The sequence below is a fragment of the Balaenoptera ricei genome, chromosome 3 (assembly GCF_028023285.1).
Source record: "Balaenoptera ricei isolate mBalRic1 chromosome 3, mBalRic1.hap2, whole genome shotgun sequence".
In the NCBI taxonomy this organism is placed as follows: Eukaryota; Metazoa; Chordata; class Mammalia; order Artiodactyla; family Balaenopteridae; genus Balaenoptera; species Balaenoptera ricei.
Genome location: NC_082641.1, coordinates 75,830,627 through 75,849,966, shown reverse-complemented (window position 1 = coordinate 75,849,966; position 19,340 = coordinate 75,830,627). Strand labels below are relative to the sequence as shown.

The window sequence follows — 19,340 nt, the reverse complement described above, 5'->3', positions numbered from 1 at the left end:
ATAAAAGGCGAGTTGGAATTTCTGTTGAGCTCAGGCCGCAGTGCCCCGACTTGCACGTAGTTCTGCCTTGATACACAATTAAATTACAGTAAATTCCTCTTTAAATAATACAATTTGGAAGACTCTTAAGGATTCGAAGATGTCTGGGGTTAAGTAGCTTTTAAACCGTCAGTTTTTAAATGGCTTGTGCGATGAATACGCTACCTTTAAATCCTAAAACCATTATAAATATGCTATACATCTGGGTGCCAGTTTATTTCTCCATATTTCTTTTTAAAATGAGGAAAGCATTCATAAAAAGCTACTTGGCACACTTTATTTTAGGAAAGCAGATGTTAATTTTTTCACGTATCATTTTATGACCAACTACATGTGTAACGTTGGAAAGCATCCAGAACGCCTCTATTATTTGCTAAATGACTGTTAGTTGAGGCATATTATCCTCAGCCTAACCGTGGTATAGGTTATATCAATAAAGTAAACATCTGTGATTTTTTTTTTTTTTTTTTTTGAAAACCAGGGGAGGAGGGTATAAAGAGTTACTATAAACGAGGGAGAAAAAAAAAAAAAGTTCGGTTAGGAAGCGCACACCTGCGTTGCAGCAAAGAGGATATTTATATTGTTCGATGCAAAACAAAGTCCCTCAGTCGGGCACTCGGGGATATTTACATGACGGGAGATAAAGTTGAAAGCCTTTCCCGGCGTGCCAAATGGGATTCTCCCTGTGGCCTTCTGCGACGCAAGATAACAGGTACTGAGCGCTCCTGGCGGCGTCAGGCCTCCGCCCGCCTCACCCCCTCCCCCGCCAGCCGGCCCCAGGCCCAGCCCGAGTTGAGCCGGGCGCTCCGGCTCTAGGAATTCCCAGGCACTGCGGAAATTTCAGCGGGGTTCCCAGCCTAGAAATCTGCTCAGGAAGCGTCCTCATTTGCCCTGCGTCGCTCGAGGACGCCGGCGCCCAGGCTAAGCCAGTGGCGTGATAATTAATGGAATACAATATTTATGGTCGGATGTATTGACTCTGAAGCGAGCGCGCCGTGTAGACAGTCCGTGGGGGTCTGACAAACAGGGGGTGAGTGAACAAACATAATGACCCGAGTACTTATGTCTATCCGGTTTACTCACTTAAACCCGAGGTATGTAACATCATGATAAATATTAATATCCACCTAGACAGCCCCGCCGTCCTCCTAAGCTCTCCCTTCCTGAGCGCTGCCCTTTACAAAAAGGCCAGAGACGAGGTTTTTTAACATAAAATGCTGCAAATATGAAAAATAGGTCACCAATAAAATTGGTCTCAGCGTGGAGCGTAATTGCAACAAAGTGCCGCCGAGTGAAATCGAGGAGCGAGCTGGCTGAGGCGGCACAGTCGCGAACCATCTGGTGTGTATTAAAAGTGGTGCTGTAAATATTGCTGAGAGCTAATGCATTATCGGCTTCTATAAGTGCACAGGGCCTGTAAGCTTTCCATATGTTAGAATATGCAGATCGAGGGAGAGTAGAGAAAGGTGTCTTATCAATCACCGGCTTCTAAAGCATTGTTTTGCCCACTGTTTGTGGAATTTTGGCCAGAAAGTGTAGACTATTCATTCCCATTCTCTCCTCCCCACCCCTGTCCCTTTCCCCTCTTCCCCTCGGTTTGCTTTCTCTCTTTTTCTCTAGCTCTTTCTCCCAGCTCCCTCCTTCCATCCCCTCCTCCTCTCTCCCTTCTCTCCAAGGGGATAGGACAAGCATTGCTGACGTCACTTCACATCAGTAAAAGAGAGTAACTGTTTCAGAGAGAGGAAGAAAAAATTCATCTGTTTTTCATCAGTGCTAAAGTTTTGCCTTTTTAATAGAAATGAGCTGCCCAGACTGAGTAGTCCTTCTGTTTTGAAGCTTTTGGGGGGTGGTAGAAGGAATTGCGAGGTGTTCTTCATCTCATGAGCTGAATCATCCTGTAAGCGATTCTAACGCCAGAATCAGCTCAAATAGATGAAACTAATTAAAATAAGATGCAAAGATGATGTCTTCTAGAGAAGATTTCACATCCACACCTACTAGGCAACTTTTGCCAAGGGGGGTGGAGGGCTTCTGGCTCCCTGACACTTCTGCTTGGAGTCCTGGAACTTCTTCCCTTCCCTCTGGTTCCTCTCTTCATAATTCCACCCCCCACATACCCAAACCGCCACACACGGCACAGCTAATAATTTTCCTGCTGTCACATTACTTTTCTAGGGAAAACAGTAGAGAGTCCTCCTTTTCCTGATGATACCCTGCATTCAAGAATTTACTATAATTACCCCCTCATCTCCTCTGAGCACCCCCCCTCCCATATTCCTCACTACAAGTTTTTACTCAAATCCTGTGCAAAGAAATTTCTCTACATTGTCCCACAGATCATTTTCTCTTTCCCAAAGTTGTCCTTCTCACTTTCATTCTTCCTATTCCATGTCATCCTTCCCTTCCCCTTCCTCTCCCCCGCTCCCTCTTGTGCACACACAGTACAAACCTCCAGCACTTCCAGTGTGGATAAACCTGCTGGTCATGACAACACAAGTTCAATCAGCAAATAAATAAAACTCTTACTTTTTTTTTTTTGGCTGCCGGCTGCATTCCCCCTCTGGCCGTTGCCTCCTTTAATTATAGGAGCTATATTTCTTCCCTGGGAGACATTCGAGGGGATTTTTAGTTGGAAACTCGTTTCTGCTGAGTTATTTAGGAGCCAGGACCAGTGAGTGAGTGGCCCGTACTCAGAGGCTTTGAGTTAAGTGCAGATTGAGACATATCGAGTTCCCTCTAAAAGGATCATTTCATGTGGGAGGTTGGACACAAAGTTTGCACTCGTGACTGGCATTCCAGTGAGAGACATGCATATTTTAAAACAACAAAGCAAGCTAGAAAGAAGGCTTAGGGGAGGGGGAAAAACTTGGAAAGAAGTTACTAAGTGACAAACATCTGTCAACATGGGATAATTTGTACACTCCAATGTAAAACTATCTGCCTCGTTTGATGGTGATCAAGGCACAGGATCTAGGAGAGCAAAGTGGATACACATTTATCCCTGTGAGATATGGTGAAAGGACATTTTCCCCCAGATAGGTGTAAGGTGATTAAAATTGCATGAATGAATACTATTTTAAAATGTTTCTTAGAATAGTGGAGGTCTCTAAACCTGCTTATTTCTGGTGGTTAATACAAACCTAGATCCTTTAATTTTGAAAGATGTAGTTTATTTAAACAACAGAGTGATAAAGTAATAAGCAGGGCGTTTATTATAGAAAATAAAAGGAATTTTATCGTAACAAAAAACAAAAGCAAGGCAAAGAAAGAAGAGAAATAAAAAGCTCAAACAACCCCTGGTTGCTATATTCTAGAAATCCTTAACTAAAAGTACCGGCTTTACATGTGTATGTGAGCCAAACATATAAACATCCACCTCTCTGCGTGTCAACAAGGAGAAAAGGCAAAATATTTTCAGAGGATTTTCTGTCTCATTTAAGCTTGGAGTTTCAACAAGCATATTACACTTTGAGAGAGAAAAGCAAAAAAAGTTTCTTTTTTTAGGAGGGAAGTTTTTAAAAGCAGAGTAAAAGATCAGGTGAGATCCTGGCACGTCCTTTTTTTTTTTTTTTTTTTTTTTTTTTTATACCCAGAATCTCCAACAACCACATGGAAGTTCAGGCTTCAGCTTCCACCGAGAAATCTTTTTCTCCTCCAGATCTGAAGACAAAAGGAGAGGAGGCCTGGTGGTGAGCGGGATATCTCTGTTAGTTGTCAGTGCAGGTCCATGGGTTAGGAATGCTAATGAGCCTCTTGGCCAGCTGAAGACTCGGTTCTCTCTCGTACACCCTGACGTTCACACACGCTCAGGCTCATGCATGCCGACTGACAAGCACACAGACAGAGGCTTGCGCACGACCCTGTCTCTCTCCTTTTTCCTCTGAGCCCAGAGATCGATCGCTGACCCCACCGTTGGGCCAACGCTTTATTTATCCGGCTGCGCAATGATATTTTCAGCCTTAAGCGTTATATACAGCAAATGTCTTCCTAAATCAACACAATAGGATAGCTTGCGGAGACCAGCCTGGTCTGTCTTAAAGAAATCCCTCGCTCTCTCTCTTTTTCTCCCTCCCCTCCCTTACAGACACCCCTTCTCCTTTCCATCTTTACAACTGGGGCTATTTTATACGTTGGACTGGGGGGGGGGATTTGATCTCTTTCAATCAGCTTGGTTGGAGGAGGCCTTAGCAGACTTGGAGATGGATAGACACATTATCCACCCATCACTGTGACCTCCATCAGGGGTTCCCTTGTCAGCCCGATCCAACTGCCTAGACCTACTCTATTCACATGATCCGGATTTCTCAAAATTGGGGTGGAAGAGAAGGCGAGGGGTGGCCAATCGAGTGTGCAACCTTGCACCGTGTTGTTTTCTTTCCTCCCAATTACATTCATAAACCTATTTTCTGCATTGCACGTTATTTCTTTGTGCTTCAAAATTGAAACCACGTGCAGCCTTCTCCCCTCAGCGCACACAATAAATGCGCTGCCCCCTCCCCCAACCCATCACACAACTATTTACATCTTGGTTACTCACTCTGCGCTCCGGCCCAGGAGAAGAGATTGGCCCCGCGGGACTAGGTGAGGCTTTGTGAAAGCATCTCTCAAATCCGTATCTCGGCCCCCCAACTCGGGGAGAGGCTCCTGAGCTCCCCTCCCGGCCTCCTCCCACCCCCTCCTCGCACAGGTGGTTGTGGCTTACTCTGGGAGAGCTAGCAGGGAGGACATCTAGGGAGAAAGGCAGCTCAGCAGTATCCGGCCGGGCCCACCCGCTGCCCGCCCCACACCCTGGCCTGCCGGCCGCCGGAGGTCAGCGGTGGCGGCGAGCTCATCTCCACCGGCTCCTGGTCCACGCACCCTGGGCGCAGCGGAAACCGCGTAGGGAGCGGCTGCTCCCCTGGGAGCCTTCCAGACCCAGGTTCTCCCAGGCAAAGAAGTCCCACCATAAATAAATAAAAAGTCCAAAGGGGGGGGGGGAGGGAGAGCTGGAAAATGGATTCGCTGACAAGGAGAGATAATAAATGAGAGGCGCTTTCAGATAGATATCTCAGACGTGAAATTGCGCCCAGCTGGTTGTGTAAGCAAACAAATAGTTTCATGTTAGGAACTCTCAACTTGTGGCTTGATGAATAGAACACGACAGAGGTAAATGGGTCTTTAACTCATTTAGGAATACAACTCTTTGGCTTTCCAAGTAAAAGGCCCAGTGACGCCACGAATCCTGAGCAGGCCCTCTAACAAGAGTTTTATTAGTTCCCACTTGTGTTTCCCTGAATCCCCTCCCCACGCTCCTTCACAGTTTCCCATCGCAGAGACATTCAGGTGATTTGTTCTGAGGAAACGAGGAGCTTACGAGGTGATTCTGCCACTGTAGGAGATACAAGGACTGCCTACGAGCGGAGGAGGAGAAGGAGGATTTTTTAAAAATAAACTTTTGCACACTCCAAGCAGACGGGCTCAGGTAGGCTTGGGTGCAGGGGCCTCCAGATCCCCAGCGCCCCTGAGCGCAAAGCTGGGCGGAGGGGCTTCCAGGAGCTGACGGAGACCCTTTGCGGCAGCCAGCGACCAAGAGCCTGAACCGACCGAGGCGCAGAGTTCCGGAAGCCCAAGGTGGTCCTGGTGGCCGGGAGGGAGGCCGATCCCCACCCCGGGCTTCCGCCAGGCCTGGCCGCAGGTTGGGATGTGCGTATCGGGGCAAAGGTCATATTTTAAGTCCTTTGCGCCAGTCCGTGTCCCTCCGCGGCAGATGAGGCGCAGCTATATTCCCTAGAAATTCCCGGAGGAGAGCAAGTCCCAAGACAGCTTTTTTTGATGCTTTCAGCAAAGTGTGTGGCTAAAGTAGTTTAAACCGACTTCAAAGCCCCTAAAATTCTCAACGTTTGACTTTCATATGTCACAGGTAATTTCCAGAGGGAAGTCACCTTGCGTGGGACACTCTCCAACTGTTAACATGGGTTTCCTCTGACCCTGGGGGGGGCCCGTCGGTTCTACCCCGCCCAGTTCGCCCAGCCCCACTCTCCTGAGTCCTCCAGCGGACTTTCTGGACTACACCTGCCTGCGGCCTCACACCTGGGTTCCAGGGCTCCCCCTGGCGCTTGGCTCGAAGGCGGCTCACTGCTCAGGGGCCTCCGGGCGGCCACCCAGGCAGAGGAGACTCCCACCTGCTCCACGTGGCCTTCTGCCCAGCGGCTCCAAGGGTCTGAGGTGGCACAGGATCCTGAGGGGGGCACCCCGGCCTCTAGCGGGCTGTTGCTCCACACTGCGAGGGGCCCCCGGGCCGCTCGGCCCTTAGCTCCCCCGCCACGGCCACTGGTCAGCCCGGCCGAGGAGATTTTAGATGGCCGGGAGCGGAGACGACGCTTCCTGTTTGTCGGAAGCCTCACCCAGTGGCTTAGATGCCTGTCTCAGTTCGCAAACCTTCCCTTAGCGCGAGCAGATTCATGGGGCCCAACTGCGCGCTCCGAGAATGGAAAGCCGCGGGTTGCGGACAGCCTGTCCTGCTCTGCAGGGGCGCCCACATGGCCCCTGAGTCCCTGGGAAGGCTCCATCTCTCTGGCTGAGACAGAGAGCTCTGAAGATGACTGTCTCTCTGTGTTTAATGCAGGCGGAGACTACCCCAGCCACCAAGGAGACAGCGGAGGAGAAACCCACTGCCCGCAGATCCCAGAAATGGCCTCTGAGCACCTCTTGCTCGTCCCCAGGGCCTCCTGGTTCCTAGACCAAACCTGTGAGGGAGTCTGTGAGGCCATAGGAAGGCCTGCTCTTCTTCCTATGCTGTGCTGGTCACCCCCCCAGCTTCGGCCCAGGCTTAGAAAGGTCACTGGGATTCCCCAGGCTGTAGGCCGTCGAGCAAGAGCCAAGTTAGCACTGTCAACTCTGAACCCTGGAACAAGTGCTTCCTACACCCTGGGCCTCGGCTTCCTGGCCAGTCCCACTTTGGGTGCCTTACGCTTGGGCCTCCATATTGAAATTAATTGAAAAATACGTTTCTGACCTACGAAAATGTTTATCTGTTTTCATCAGAGGGATCACACTGTAATGAATATATTTACATCTCATTTCAAGAAAGGCAGGAAAGATCGGTGAGTGCTTGGAGGCAGCTCGGCTCCCCTCAGCAGACCCCCGCAGCAGCCCAGCCCACCCTAATCCCCACACTCCCGGGAAGGCTCCCTGAGACTTCCTGGGGGGCGGTCAGTGGTTAAATACGAGTTCTTCCCACGCTCCTCCTGCCTTGGGTGCCCAACCTGCAAAGAAGTCAGCCTAGACCCAAAACCATTGCCCCTGGGTATGGTGCAAAGGATGAGGCCCAGGGCCGGGTGGGACCTGCTGGAAGGGAAGAGGGCCTCAGGAGCTCCACACCCCACATACCCTATCCGTCTAGCTGCCCTAGGGCTCGGGCCAGTCCCCAGGCGGACCTGCAGGGGCTTCTTCACAGAAAGCGGTGGCATTGCCGGGCTGCTCTGCCCCCGGAATATTAAAACCTTAGGTGGATTGGAGCTTGTTCACGCATTTTTAAAGGGGTGACGCCACCTGGAGACTTCTAGACGGCAAACTGAGAGCAAAACTTTGCCACTGACTTCAGAAAGTAAAGCTCTTGCCTCATCCGTGCCTGTTTGGGGCTGGGGGAGAAGGTGAGGGAAGAGGTGAAGAGGTGTTATTTTAAAAGACCTGGATTTATTAATATGTTAAGAAAAAGCTCCCTTGGCAATATGTGTTCTCACAGTGCCAACTCGGATCCTATAAAACATTCATGCTCCGAAAGCTGTTACAGAGAGCAGACCCACACACACACCCAAGGAGAGGCCTCAGCAGGAGGTTGCTGCCCTGAAAGGGCCACTAAGACTCAAACACCGCTTCTGGAAAGAATCTGCTCCAGCCCAGCTCCTGGATTCCCAGGTTCCAGGTCCATACTCCTAAGTGCCACAGGGGGACCTTTCCAGATGCCCCACAGAGCTAGAGGGCCCTCCAGGGAAACCCCTGTGACAGGGTCTGGAGTGAAGGGCAAACCGTAGCCAGATATAGCGGACCACAGGAGGAGCAAAGCCAGGGCTCGCAGCTGAATCCCCAGATCTCTCTCCCAGAGCTGGGAAGAGGCTGACCCTCCAGTCACAGGCGAGACGCAGAGGTGTCAGAGTGGCCCTCTCCATGCTGAACCCCCCACTGTCAGGGCTCCATCCTCTCCAGCCAGGCAAGTTCCCACCTGCTGATACTGAAGCAGGCAGCGCAGAGACTCGACCCCGAGGGACCGGGCCTGCCCCAGCCTCCTGACCAGCTGCGTGCTGGCTGCCCACCACCTACAAGGTCACAATGGCTGCTGCCGGCACCGAAGTGCCCTGACACCCCCCACCCCCCGCCCACTCTGTCCCACGCAGAGACTGGCCTTCCGCATTTACAAAACCAAAGCAGCTGCTTGCTTTTAGGAAATAAATCTAGCCAACTTGGTAATGGACCTTAAAAGTTTCCCCCCTCGCCCCGCCATTCTAATAATAATTGGAGTGGAAATTAATTGGAGGGTTCTCTTGCACTGATGACATCTGTCAAGCAACCAGACACGTGGGTTTTGCTAAATTCTTTTATTTTTTGTTTAAATTTTCACTTCAATTTTAATTCTTGAAGAACAGCCTCGACAACATATATCGCACTCATTATAAGAAGCAAAGGGTTATATCAAAAATTATTAGTATAGAATCACAGGAAATCTGGTTTGGAACCAGAAAAAAATACAAAACAGATATAGATACATAGACACAGGACAATTTTTTTATAATTATTTGGAAAATGTTATTTTCCCCTAATTCTTGTTTCTTTTTTATGTGCATACGATGTTTAAATTTTACAAAAAAATGAAAATAAAGACTAGTATTTTACAAAATGAATAACAATGTGTGTGTGTGTGTGTGTGTGTGTGTGTTTCTACATAGGATTCGGTCCACTTCCATGTGTGTTGTTTTCTGTACAGAATATATCCACATCTGTCCACAATAAATCCTGGAAGGTCCGTTAGTCTCCTTCTGTTTTATTAAAATTTTCATGGTCCTCTCTTCCAAATTTTTTTCTTTTTCTCATCAGACACAAGGTCTTTTTCCTTTCCTTTCCAACGTGTCCACAGATCTGACACTAAAAAGAGTCTCTTTTTCTCCTGGTTTGCAGCTCGGGTTGCATTTCTGCACGGTGGGCTGCTCCTGTCGCCCTGGCCCTCCTCCCCGCTGCCCGGCCCACCGCACCCTGCATCGGCCGCCTGGTGTCCCCGCGGCATTGGAGTCCACGGCCCCCCGCCGGTCCTGTGAGTCTCTAGGGGGTGGGGGCAGGTGGGAAGCGCCCAAGGTCTAGGAGCACTGGATAGACATGTAAGGCCAGTTGAAGCTGCTCCCAGACAGTAACATATCGCGGATGAGAGTTTCGATGGGGGTTTTACCTACCAAACGGACGAAGAAGAGCTGCTCGATGACCGAGGAGGATACGGTGCGCAGCGAGGGCAGTCGTAGGAGCAGTTTGCCGAAGCGGCTGGGCTGGTTAGGGTACTGGCTCCTCACGTACTCCTCCAGCGCGCACTGCGACTTCTCCTGCAGGCTCTCGATGTGGGCGGCATCCGACAGGCCACAGGCATCTGCCCAAGCAGCCACAGGAAGGAGAGACAAGGGGAGGGGGCACACGGTTAGGTCAGCGGACAGCAAAGTCACAAACAGCAAGCCGTTCATTTTTTTTTTTCTTTTATGGAGCAAAGGGGAAAAAATAGAAATAGAAGGAAGAAGAAAAGAAATCCTCCCCGCCATGCCTCCCTACTCCTTCTTCACTATTTCCTTCCCCCGGCCCCCAACACAAATAAAAATAAATCAAACTCCCACCAGGCCTGGGGAGCTGGAGAGACAGGCACACACTTGAAGAGGCAGCAACCTCTCCAGTCCCTTTGTTTCTCCTCTTTCACCTTTGGATTAAATAATGTACGATGCTGGAGCCATGTTGGCTGTACACAGCAACCTGTCCTCCACCTTCAGGGGAGCGTCTTTTCCGTTGTGCTCATTAAAGGGAGGATTTCTGCCCCTTTTGCCCCTGGTTTTGGGGTGTTCAGGAGCCCTGAACAAATATGCAGCCTGGAGGCAGTTCTAAAATGCTTCTTGGAGTCCCCCTCTCAAACCTAAATGACCCCAAGGAGAAACCTCAAGGAGAACCTAGATTGTATAGTGAATAGACACATGCGAGGGGGTAAGAAATCATAGGCTGGCAGTGCCTGGCATCAGATCAAGCTCATGCTTTGGCAATACAGGATTTGCGATCCACTCTCTATGCAAGCAAGAACTCTACAGCAAATCCTCAGTGAGGGTGAACACTTCTATCTGTGCCTTAGATCACGTAATTGAAAATTGGTCACATCTCTGTAAGCTGTATGATAATCAGAAGGAATATGGCTCAGTTACTCCAGGCTGCAGCAAGGAGACAACTTCAGCGATCAGACACAAAGCTGGCCTGGAGGCAGCTGCTGCTTCTGCTTCAGAACTGGGAGGTGGGGAGTTGAGGGGGGATTTGGGGAGATAGGCTTCCTGTGGCAGGACCTATACACAAGGAAACATCTCCAAACCTGTGTGTTTAATCTCACATCAACCAAGGGCTCTTCTTGGTCTACTAAAAATATTTCAAGACGGCAGTTTATACTGTATCAACTAACTAGAGGCAAGCAAATGGAGGGGAAGGTGGAATCAGAGGAATGAAGTGAAGGCTTCCTCTCTTAGTTCAAACACCCATGTTGTTTCCTGTATTAATAATAAATATTTAAAAAACAGGAAGATCACAGAGGAGCCCTTAGCCAGTCAGGAGGTTGACTAGAGATCAAAGGCAGAGTTTGCTAATATATAGATCTGGAAAGAAATTCATGCATGGCAATGCCCCCAAAAGGACATTGTATAATTGTGAATGGGCAAGTGTGACCCTAAGAAGACACAGCAAATGATTCAAAGCGAAACCTGGATCTGCTGAGTTTCTGAGCTTTATGTCTCTGTTTCAGGAACTGGGATTTGTAAAGCATTCTAACACCTTCATCTACAAGGCTATGGCCTTGAGCAAAAATACAAATAAAACTAGTGATAATTCAAGAACTTCTGAGGCAGGTCTCCTTTGACCCCAGATCCAGATTGGGTTCCTCTCAGATGTCTAATTACTCTAGCCAGCCATTTGGGTGCATCCACACTAGCCTGACCTGGGAAGTCAGTGAGATTTTATGGCTAGCAGAATGAGGGCAGGAACAGTTTGGGGCTTCGATGCTTAGAGAGGGGACCCTGAGGGTCTGCCCTTGGCTTTGCTTCCTAACCTGGTCCTGCTGAATGACCACCATGCAGACTCTTATTTACATATATCTTGCTTGACATGCATTATCTGCCCCTTCTGCCACAGGATCCCTCTCAGCCTCAGAGAATGCAGTATGAAAGGGACCCACTGATACCCCAGCAGGTTTTTAAAAAGACCCATATGGAATCTCCTCAGGTTTGTAAAATATTTATCTGATATTTACACTTCGGGCCCCCAGGGTGCAAGGTCACTACCCTTCCCCCAGCTAGGCTACTCCAAGGGAGAGAAGCCCAGGAAAGGCATGCCTGGGCCCTGTGTTGGCTGCATCGAGTTCTTTCCTCCTTTGAAGGCAGATTGCCTGTAGCTGGGCCCTGCTGCAAAGTGCCAGCCGGCCAGCCCTGTGGCCTCCCTCGGGCAGGAGCCCTAATTTGGGCCTGGCTTCCCACTCTAGATATTCATTCCTACTCTGGATATTTCTGCAACAGAATTCCCCCAACTGTGGACTGACAGTATGAGCTCTCAGATCAATCGTCTGGTTGTGGTAGCAAAACTAGGTGAGCAGGGGGTGTGATGCAGTACATATTTACACTCCATGAGTTATACCCAGAGAAGAAAAGGAGGCAGAACGTGCAAAATCCATGTCTCGCTTTTTATATGGTAGTGTCAATGTGGGAACCCTCAATATTTCTTCTACAGTATATGGAAAAGAAATTATGTAAATAAATAACCATTACCGCTCAGGCCCTCCCAGCTTAGCCTTTGTAGTGCAGAGAATGTATTTCATGTTGTGCATTCAGAAGAGTTTAGTGTTCAGGAAATATAGATGTAATCAGCTGCCATAACTAGAAATCAAAGTTATTATTGTGCTGAAAATGGATTTCTCGTATTTATGTTAACTAGATGGCTCCTTTCGGGGAAAGTCTCATTTATCTGAGAGAATATTTAGGTGTATGAATTAATGAATTTTTTTAAAAAGTAAGTTCAGGTCATGACCTAGTCCTTGGATGCTGTCCAGAATATTAAGGATTAAACATACCATCCGGAGGCCAAATGTGAAAACCACCACAGGGAACCCCCGTGCCAGCTTCAAATACTTATCCGGAGTAAACCTCGTTGGACAATATGTCTAAAACTGTCTTTTCCATCATTCAAAGTTTGCTTAAAAGTTGGATGACTTTGAGAAGGCTTCCCATGAATTCCCTTCTGGCTAGCAATCAAAACAAGTTTAGTCAAAAGTGGAAATGTGTTGTATGGAGGAGGGGGGTGAATTACTACTGACAGCTCTATTTCCATTTTCAGATATTCTTCTTGCAATTTTTCCAACAAAATAATGTTATTGTTCACTTCTCGGCCTCCCTTACACCTTGAAGACTTGGTTTAAGAAATATCTTTGTGAAAACTTTTTTTTAAAGGGACACTTTTCACAGGGACATTTTAGGATGGAAAGTTGAAAGGAAAGCATGAATAATTCCACAGTCTTCCCTACAGCCTGCACAGCCCTTGCCTCTCTCTGGGAAAGGGCAGGAGATCAGAAAAGTCAAGGGGGTTCAAAGAACCTTAGGGGGGGGGGGACAAGGAAAAAGGGAGGGAGACTTTTCTTGAGAAGACCTCTGTCCAGCTCCAAGTCACATTTCTGCTTCAAGACACCTCACTGGATGAGATTTTAAAACCCCAGCTTCCCTGACACTGGCTTGCTTCCTGATTAATTTGGCTAAAGAGCTGGGGAGTGGAGAGCCAGACAGGCCCCAGGCCTGCCAGAGCTAAAGCAGCCGGGTCGCTGCTTCCCAGGCTCTTTGTCACTTTTGAAAAACACGTTTCCATCAAGAAGACTTATTAAGATAAAATGCATTCAAACACCGAGGAGGCTATTCAATAAATCTTCCATTTGTTTTAAGGTTCGCACTTTATCCTCTTGCAAAGAATAACTCCCTCTCCCACTAGCAGACCTGCATTTGCACTGAAAGTAAAAGGGGGGCAGTCCAAGTCCACAGCTCAGGCCACCCTGCATACAAATGAGATGCTCTTGTCTAAATAAATTATCTGCTGTTCAGATCGATATTAATACTACATTTGCTACATTACAATATTGTGCAAATTTAAGAGTCATTTTAATACAATGTAAATATGATTCTTCACGCATGAAAGCCAGGGAATATTGATAGATTATACCACTGCTTACTGTTCAACAAGGCCTTGGGAAAGGGGTTTTGCCGTCTCTGCTCAAGAGTGGTTTTAATTTGGCCTTTGGAGGTCCTGCCTCTAGGATAGATTTATTAGGATGGTTTATTTGTTCTCCGAATGGAGGAATTAAAAACAATAGCGCCAATAATGGTGGTAAACCGGCAGCTAACCCTACTCACAGTGGGCAAGGCCCGAGACCCAGTCTGAGCAGCTCTGTTCCCCACCAGCGTCCTTTCTGGCTTTGTTTATATTTCCCCCCATTACCTGCTGTCCTGGGTGTTTATATGTTTCCCTCTTGCAGGTTACAATAATAAAAGGGAGGCAGTGTTCTCAGAGGCTCGGACCAGAGCCTTCAAAGGCAACATTAATGCACTTTCCTGGAAGTTAATTTGAACCATCTATCATAAGAGAAATTGTTAACATGCATGTTACCACTGCCTACATTTAATTTGATATTTTTAAGGCACTCTGTTAAATTTCCAATGTTCGTGCGTTTTGCGTGGCTATGAGATTTATCTCCGGGGCGGGAATCCTCCCATACTTGCGGGTTCTACCGTATTGCTTTTGTTTTTCATCTTTCTTGTTTAGATCGAATCCGTTTTTTACGACCCTCAATAACCTCAGCAACTGCAAACATGAATGGTTTCCGATAAGGGAAAATCAGGATGCAATAAAGCGGGATTATTTATGATTTATTTGCCCGTATTCTTCTCTTTCTCCCTCTCTGTGTCTCACTGTGTCGGGAAACTCAGCCAGGGAGCGTGCCACACAGAGGAGAAAGCCACATTCCCACGTTCTCTTCCTTCCCTCTCCTCCCCCAGAAACGCTGAGCTCCGGCACACACGCACACGCACATCGCACACACATGCACACCGCACACACGCGCAGCCAGACGGATCCACGGCACCGCCTCCCCGCCCCACCCCCCGCCAGACACGCGCCCGCCGCCGCCGCCGCGGCCCCGCGCGGGGCTCCAGGCCGCCAGGCCGGGCCACCTAGCCGCCCGCGCCCGCGCCGCCTCAGCGCCCGCACCGCGGCGCTCCCAAGATGGCAGCGGCGCCGCCGGCCGCTTCCCCGCGCGGGGGCCGCAGGTCCCCGGCCAGGCCCGAGGTCCGGCGAGGGCCCGGCCGCGGCGGGCGCGGCGGCGCGGCGCAGGAGGCCGGGCCCGAGCGGAGCGGGGCCTGCGGGCGCTCCCGGCGCGGCCTGCCCTCCCAGCGGCCGCAGCCTCACCTGACGTGAACAGCACGATGGCTTTGAGGCAGCTGTACTCGGCCGAGTCGACGTGCAACGCCTTGAGCTTCTCCACCTGCTCCTGGAAGATGCGGATGTGGTCCATGAAGGCCACGACGCGGTCGGCGGACATGGGCGAGGCGTGCAGGCCGGCGGCGGCCAGCAGCGGCGCCACGTGCAGCGGCATGGAGCACTGGGCTGCGTTGAGCACGAACAGCTCGCTCCAGGTCAGGCGTAGCAGGGACACCTGGTCGGTGATCTGCAGATCCGGGAAGAAGGGGATGTTGCGGGCCCACTCGACGGCGCTGAAGAGCAGGCGCGCGGCCAGCTCGCAGATGTTCTCGATGCCCATGATGTTGTTGGGCTGCATGCATTGGCTGCCGTAGCGCGACGTGGGGTAGGGCTCCGCGCGCAGCAGCAGCGAGATGTAGCCGGACAGGTAGCAGTGGCCGTTGAGGGGGTCCCCGTTGGTGAGTGCGTACTGGCCTGGATTGGGTTGAGTTGGAGGCATTCTTCCTCGCTGAACCGCTGACGAAAAGAAAGAGAGAAAAGAGGCAATGTGCATCCAGGGTGCTTGCGAACATCCCGTGCCGCAGCGCACCCGACACAATGCGGAGGTTCTTCCCGCAGCCACAAGCGCCCGGAGCATCTCCTTTGGCGCTCGCTCTCACTCACAGCCCACACCCGGAGGCAATCTGGGGTGAAGCCCTCCAGCTCCGCGGCTCGGTATGCCCAGCCGTCTCCTGCGCCCCTGGCCACCCCAGCCCTGCCAGAACTAGGCCTGACTTACGGGCCCCCAGCCCCGTAAGGCCAAGAAAATGCCACCCAGCCCCTCGACCACCAGCAAGTCACACGCAGATTAATGAAATCCCACTCACCCCTCCAGAAGGAACCAAATCAGGGTAAAACAAAAACAAAAACAGGCGAAACCAGAGAAAGGTTGTGGTTCTAGGCAAATGCCTAGCTGCCTCTTCATTTGCAAGCAAGCTGGTTTTGCTCAAAATGTTTCCATATTCTCTAAAAATGCTACGGAATTATCCTTAAAATAGATACAAGTTACATACCCTACTAACCACTTACAACTTTTGAAGAGAAAACAAGTATCCTGCACCCCTCCCCTATCCCCTCCTCCCCATCGCCCCACACAAGGTTCTCACCGTTAAAAGCAACAAAAAATTGAAAAAAAATCAAGAAAAAAGTTGAACTTACAGTAGCCAAACATTATTGAAAAAAGTGGAAAATATAATTAATGTCTGTCCTGCGCGGTGCCACTGCAACCTGCAGCCAGCTTTTGCCCAGTGAATGCACGAGCTTGCAACTGCAAAAACACTGGATTCATTAACCATCTGAATGCAAAACGTAAGCATGCTTTGAGTTCTTAAAGCTGACCAAAGTTTTTTTTTTTTTTTTAATGTGTATGTTTTACTTCAACAGTGCCAGCGTTTTAAATTGCCATGTAAACAAAGACAACTTTAGGAAAAGTTAGGGCTACTGAACTCTCCCCCCAGCAAATTAATATAGATATGTCCATGTACACGTAGCTATCTTACTTCAGGTTATACACTATTTTCTTAAGTTTGCATTGATTCTAATTTTAATGCAAGCCTCAATGCAATTTAAGTTCTTGAAACATAATGGCTACAATACTTTTTTCTAATTATAGTTTTGAACTTGGCAGTTATTTTTCAATTAAATGAGAGTACAATTCAAAGTTTTTTTGTTTTGTTTTGTTTTTTGTTTTTCAGATGCCTATAAAATCTCCCTGGAGCTAGAAATGAAGTCGTCATATTTGCCTGCTCCTTGAGATCTGAAGGAATTCAATTTCTTTTCTTGTGGCATATAAAATACAATTTTAAAGTCAATTACAAGAAGGAGTAATCTGCATTCTATAAAATTGACTGGTTCACTAATTTGACTATAAGACATCTTTAATGATTGTCAGGAGATAAACTTTAATTGTAAATGGCTAGATATATTTATAAGAAAAGTGCTGCATCTCTTGCCACATGAACATGAAGCATATCTAAATACAACATCAAAAGTTGTGTTAAAAGAAACCAAAGCCATACAACACAGGGATTAAATGATGTGGAAGCTCATGCCAGCTGCAGTCTATGCATTATAGCCAAGTCAGAAGGATCGGTAAATGCCGCTGTAAATTGTAATTTGTATGCAGTATTTAAGCAGAGGGTGGAGTTTGATGAAGAAATAAAACGAGTATCATGCTTTAAAAAAAAAATGACACAACTATGAAAGCACGGTTCAGTCACAAACTTTCCTTTGAAAGTAGAGGGGTGAAAACAAGGCCACAGCTCTGGAGGAGGCGGCCCCAGCTCGGTGAAGAGGAGAGGGAACCAGTGAACAGGCCAGAAGCCCCCCTTCCCCCCTAATTAGACCTACAAGTGCAATAAATCTCACTCCTCTTTTTCCAAGCTAAGCTTCCAAAAGGATGATGCAGTAATGAATCTATGGTTCAGAGTACTCCAGTCTCCAGCCCTCCCCCATTTTAAATAAAGGGCATGAAGAGGTGGAGGGGAAAGTGGAATGAAAAAACACAGAAACAGAGTTTTCCGGGGGAAATAAGCACCCCTCCCCAAGTTCATGCCAGCCCAGCCCCAAGCATCCTCACGCACACGCGGGAAAGAGACACGCACCGAGCACATCCAAGACAGAGGGAGGGGATTTTAAGCCACAGCTTACGATCCCAGGGACAAAATCCTGAGCAGGCAGAGGGTGGGGTGGAGGAGCCGGGGAGAGGAGCGCAGGCCAGGAGGGGGAGGCAGCGGCAGCGAGCTGGGTGTTGGGGGGGGGGCGGCGGGAGACGCCGGGGGAGGAAGGTAGCGGGGACAGGGGAAGCTGGGACGGGCCGGGACCGCAGGAACCCCAGCCCCATACAGCAGCCACCCCCGCGAGAGAGAAAGAAAGAGGGCCGGGGAGGCGGGCGAAGCTCAGGGAAAGAAGCACAGAATAAATATTCACCTTCCCGCCTCATGCCCACTTTGAGGCACTTCTTGAGGCGGCAGTATTGGCACTGGTTGCGGTGGTGCTGGTCGATGGGACAGTTCCTGTTGGCACGGCATGTGTAAGTTAAGTTCCTGCGGACGCTCCTCTTGAAGAAACTTTTGCAGCCCTCGCAGGTGAACTGGCCGTAGTGCTTGCCGCTCGACTTGTCCCCGCACACCACGCACTCGATGTGCTGCTGGCTCTGGCCCGAGCCGGGCGGGCCCTGGCCCTTGTCCCCTGCCGTGCCGGGGGTGGCGGGCGCTCCGGGCTGGCCCGGGGTCTGCGGCGTGTGCGGCGCGCCCGAGCCCGCCTGCTGCTGCTGCTCGCCGGCGCCGCCGCCGCCGCGGGCCGCCTGCGCTGCGGGGTTGGGGCCGCCGGGGTTGCCCCCGGCCACGTCGTCCTGCGGATCTCGCCAGCTGCTAACTACCATTGCCATATCTTTGGGCCCGGGGAGCGCTGGGGGGAGCCGAGCTGCTCGCCGAGGGCCGCGGGGCGCGCGGGCGCGCTGGGAGGGGAAGGGGAAGGGGAAGGGGGGAGGGGGAGGGGGCGGGGGGCCCGCCCGGCGCCCCGGGGTCGCGGGAGCCGAGCCCGAGCCGGGCACCAGCCGCTGCCTCCGCCGCCGCCGCCGCTGCCGCCGCTACTGCCTCGGCCGCCCCGCTGCTGCTGCGCGCCCGCCCGCCCGGCTGGCGTTTTGTTGTGGTTCCTGCTGTTTTCTTTCTCTCTTTTTGCAGCCCCCCCAGGCTCTCAGGCTCCCCCCCCAACACCCCTGCTCCCCTCGCCCGCTCCCCCCGCGCTCCGATCCTGGGGGGGCCACGCTCTCCTTCCCCCCCCTCCCCACCCCCCCCCAGCGAGCAAGCTCCCTTCTCTCGCTTTTTTCTTCTTCACCAAGTTGCAAAATCAGAAATGGCACAGGCGGCAGCCGGTAGCGGCGCGGGGCGCAGCGCCGGGGGCGGCGGGCATGGGCCACGGCGCGCGCACACACTCACCCTCCGCCTTGCCCGCACCCCCGCGCACACACACACTCGCACACACACTCGCTCACCCGCGCCGGGCGCCCGCCCGCCCGCCCGCCGGCCACTGGGGCTACGCGCTGTGCGCCGGCAGAGCAGACATAGAGGAAGCCGGCGAGGGCGGCGGCGGCGGCGGAGGAGGAGGAGGTCGAGGTTGCAGGCGCCTCTGGAGCCGCTGCCTCAGCTGCAGCAGCGAGCGCCGCTGGAGGAGCCGGGGCCCGGGCCGGAGTCCGAGCTGGAGTCGGGGCTGCAGCCGGAGCGCGAGCTCGGGTCGGGGCCGCCCGCGCCGCCGCCGCTGTCCCGGCGGGAGCCCTCGCTGGGCTCGGGATTGAGGGGAGCGCGGTGAGCCGAGCAGGGCGCGGGGCGAGGCTGCCGGCGGCGATCAGAGCGCGCTGGTGTCGGGGGGCCAGGTCCAGGGCCGGACGCAGCCAGCCATTCAGGAAGGCAGAGCTGGAGAGCGGGAGGCAGCCAGCGAGGAGGATCACACACTTTGCTCTTTTTGTTGTGCCGGTGGCGCCGGGCTCTCGCTGCCTTTTTCTTTCGGGAGGTGACGGAGGGGGAGAAAAACACGAGATAATTCACGCCGGCGACGAATTC

At 51.1% G+C, this 19,340-nt stretch overlaps 1 protein-coding gene and 1 long non-coding RNA gene across 2 annotated transcripts in view; both read right to left on the bottom strand.

Moving 5' to 3' along the window:
* LOC132362380 (uncharacterized) overlaps window positions 1-2,718 on the bottom strand; it is a 52,644-nt gene extending 49,926 nt beyond the window's left edge. Inside the window, exon 1 of the long non-coding RNA XR_009502348.1 lies at window positions 2,566-2,718. This is a non-coding gene — a long non-coding RNA (uncharacterized LOC132362380). The remainder of the gene's footprint in view (window positions 1-2,565) is intronic.
* A 5,879-nt stretch (window positions 2,719-8,597) lies between these two features.
* On the bottom strand, window positions 8,598-18,475 carry NR2F1 (nuclear receptor subfamily 2 group F member 1). Its single transcript, XM_059916765.1, has 3 exons — window positions 17,710-18,475; window positions 14,731-15,258; window positions 8,598-9,646 (listed from the first exon to the last, which is right to left on the bottom strand). Exons 1-3 carry the CDS (start codon window positions 18,167-18,169, stop codon window positions 9,366-9,368), a joined length of 1,269 nt encoding a protein of 422 aa, XP_059772748.1. The 5' UTR covers window positions 18,170-18,475; the 3' UTR covers window positions 8,598-9,365.
* Window positions 18,476-19,340: the final 865 nt, after the last annotated feature.

Coding starts and splice junctions, on each gene's coding strand:
- NR2F1 (XM_059916765.1), bottom strand. CDS start 18,169: ATGGCAATGGTAGTTAGCAGCTGGCGAGATCCGCAGGACGACGTGGCC. Junction 15,259..17,709: donor AGTGGGCATGAGGCGGGAAG/GTGAATATTTAT, acceptor TCTTTTCGTCAG/CGGTTCAGCGAGGAAGAATG. Junction 9,647..14,730: donor CATCGTGCTGTTCACGTCAG/GTGAGGCTGCGG, acceptor CTGCTTGGGCAG/ATGCCTGTGGCCTGTCGGAT.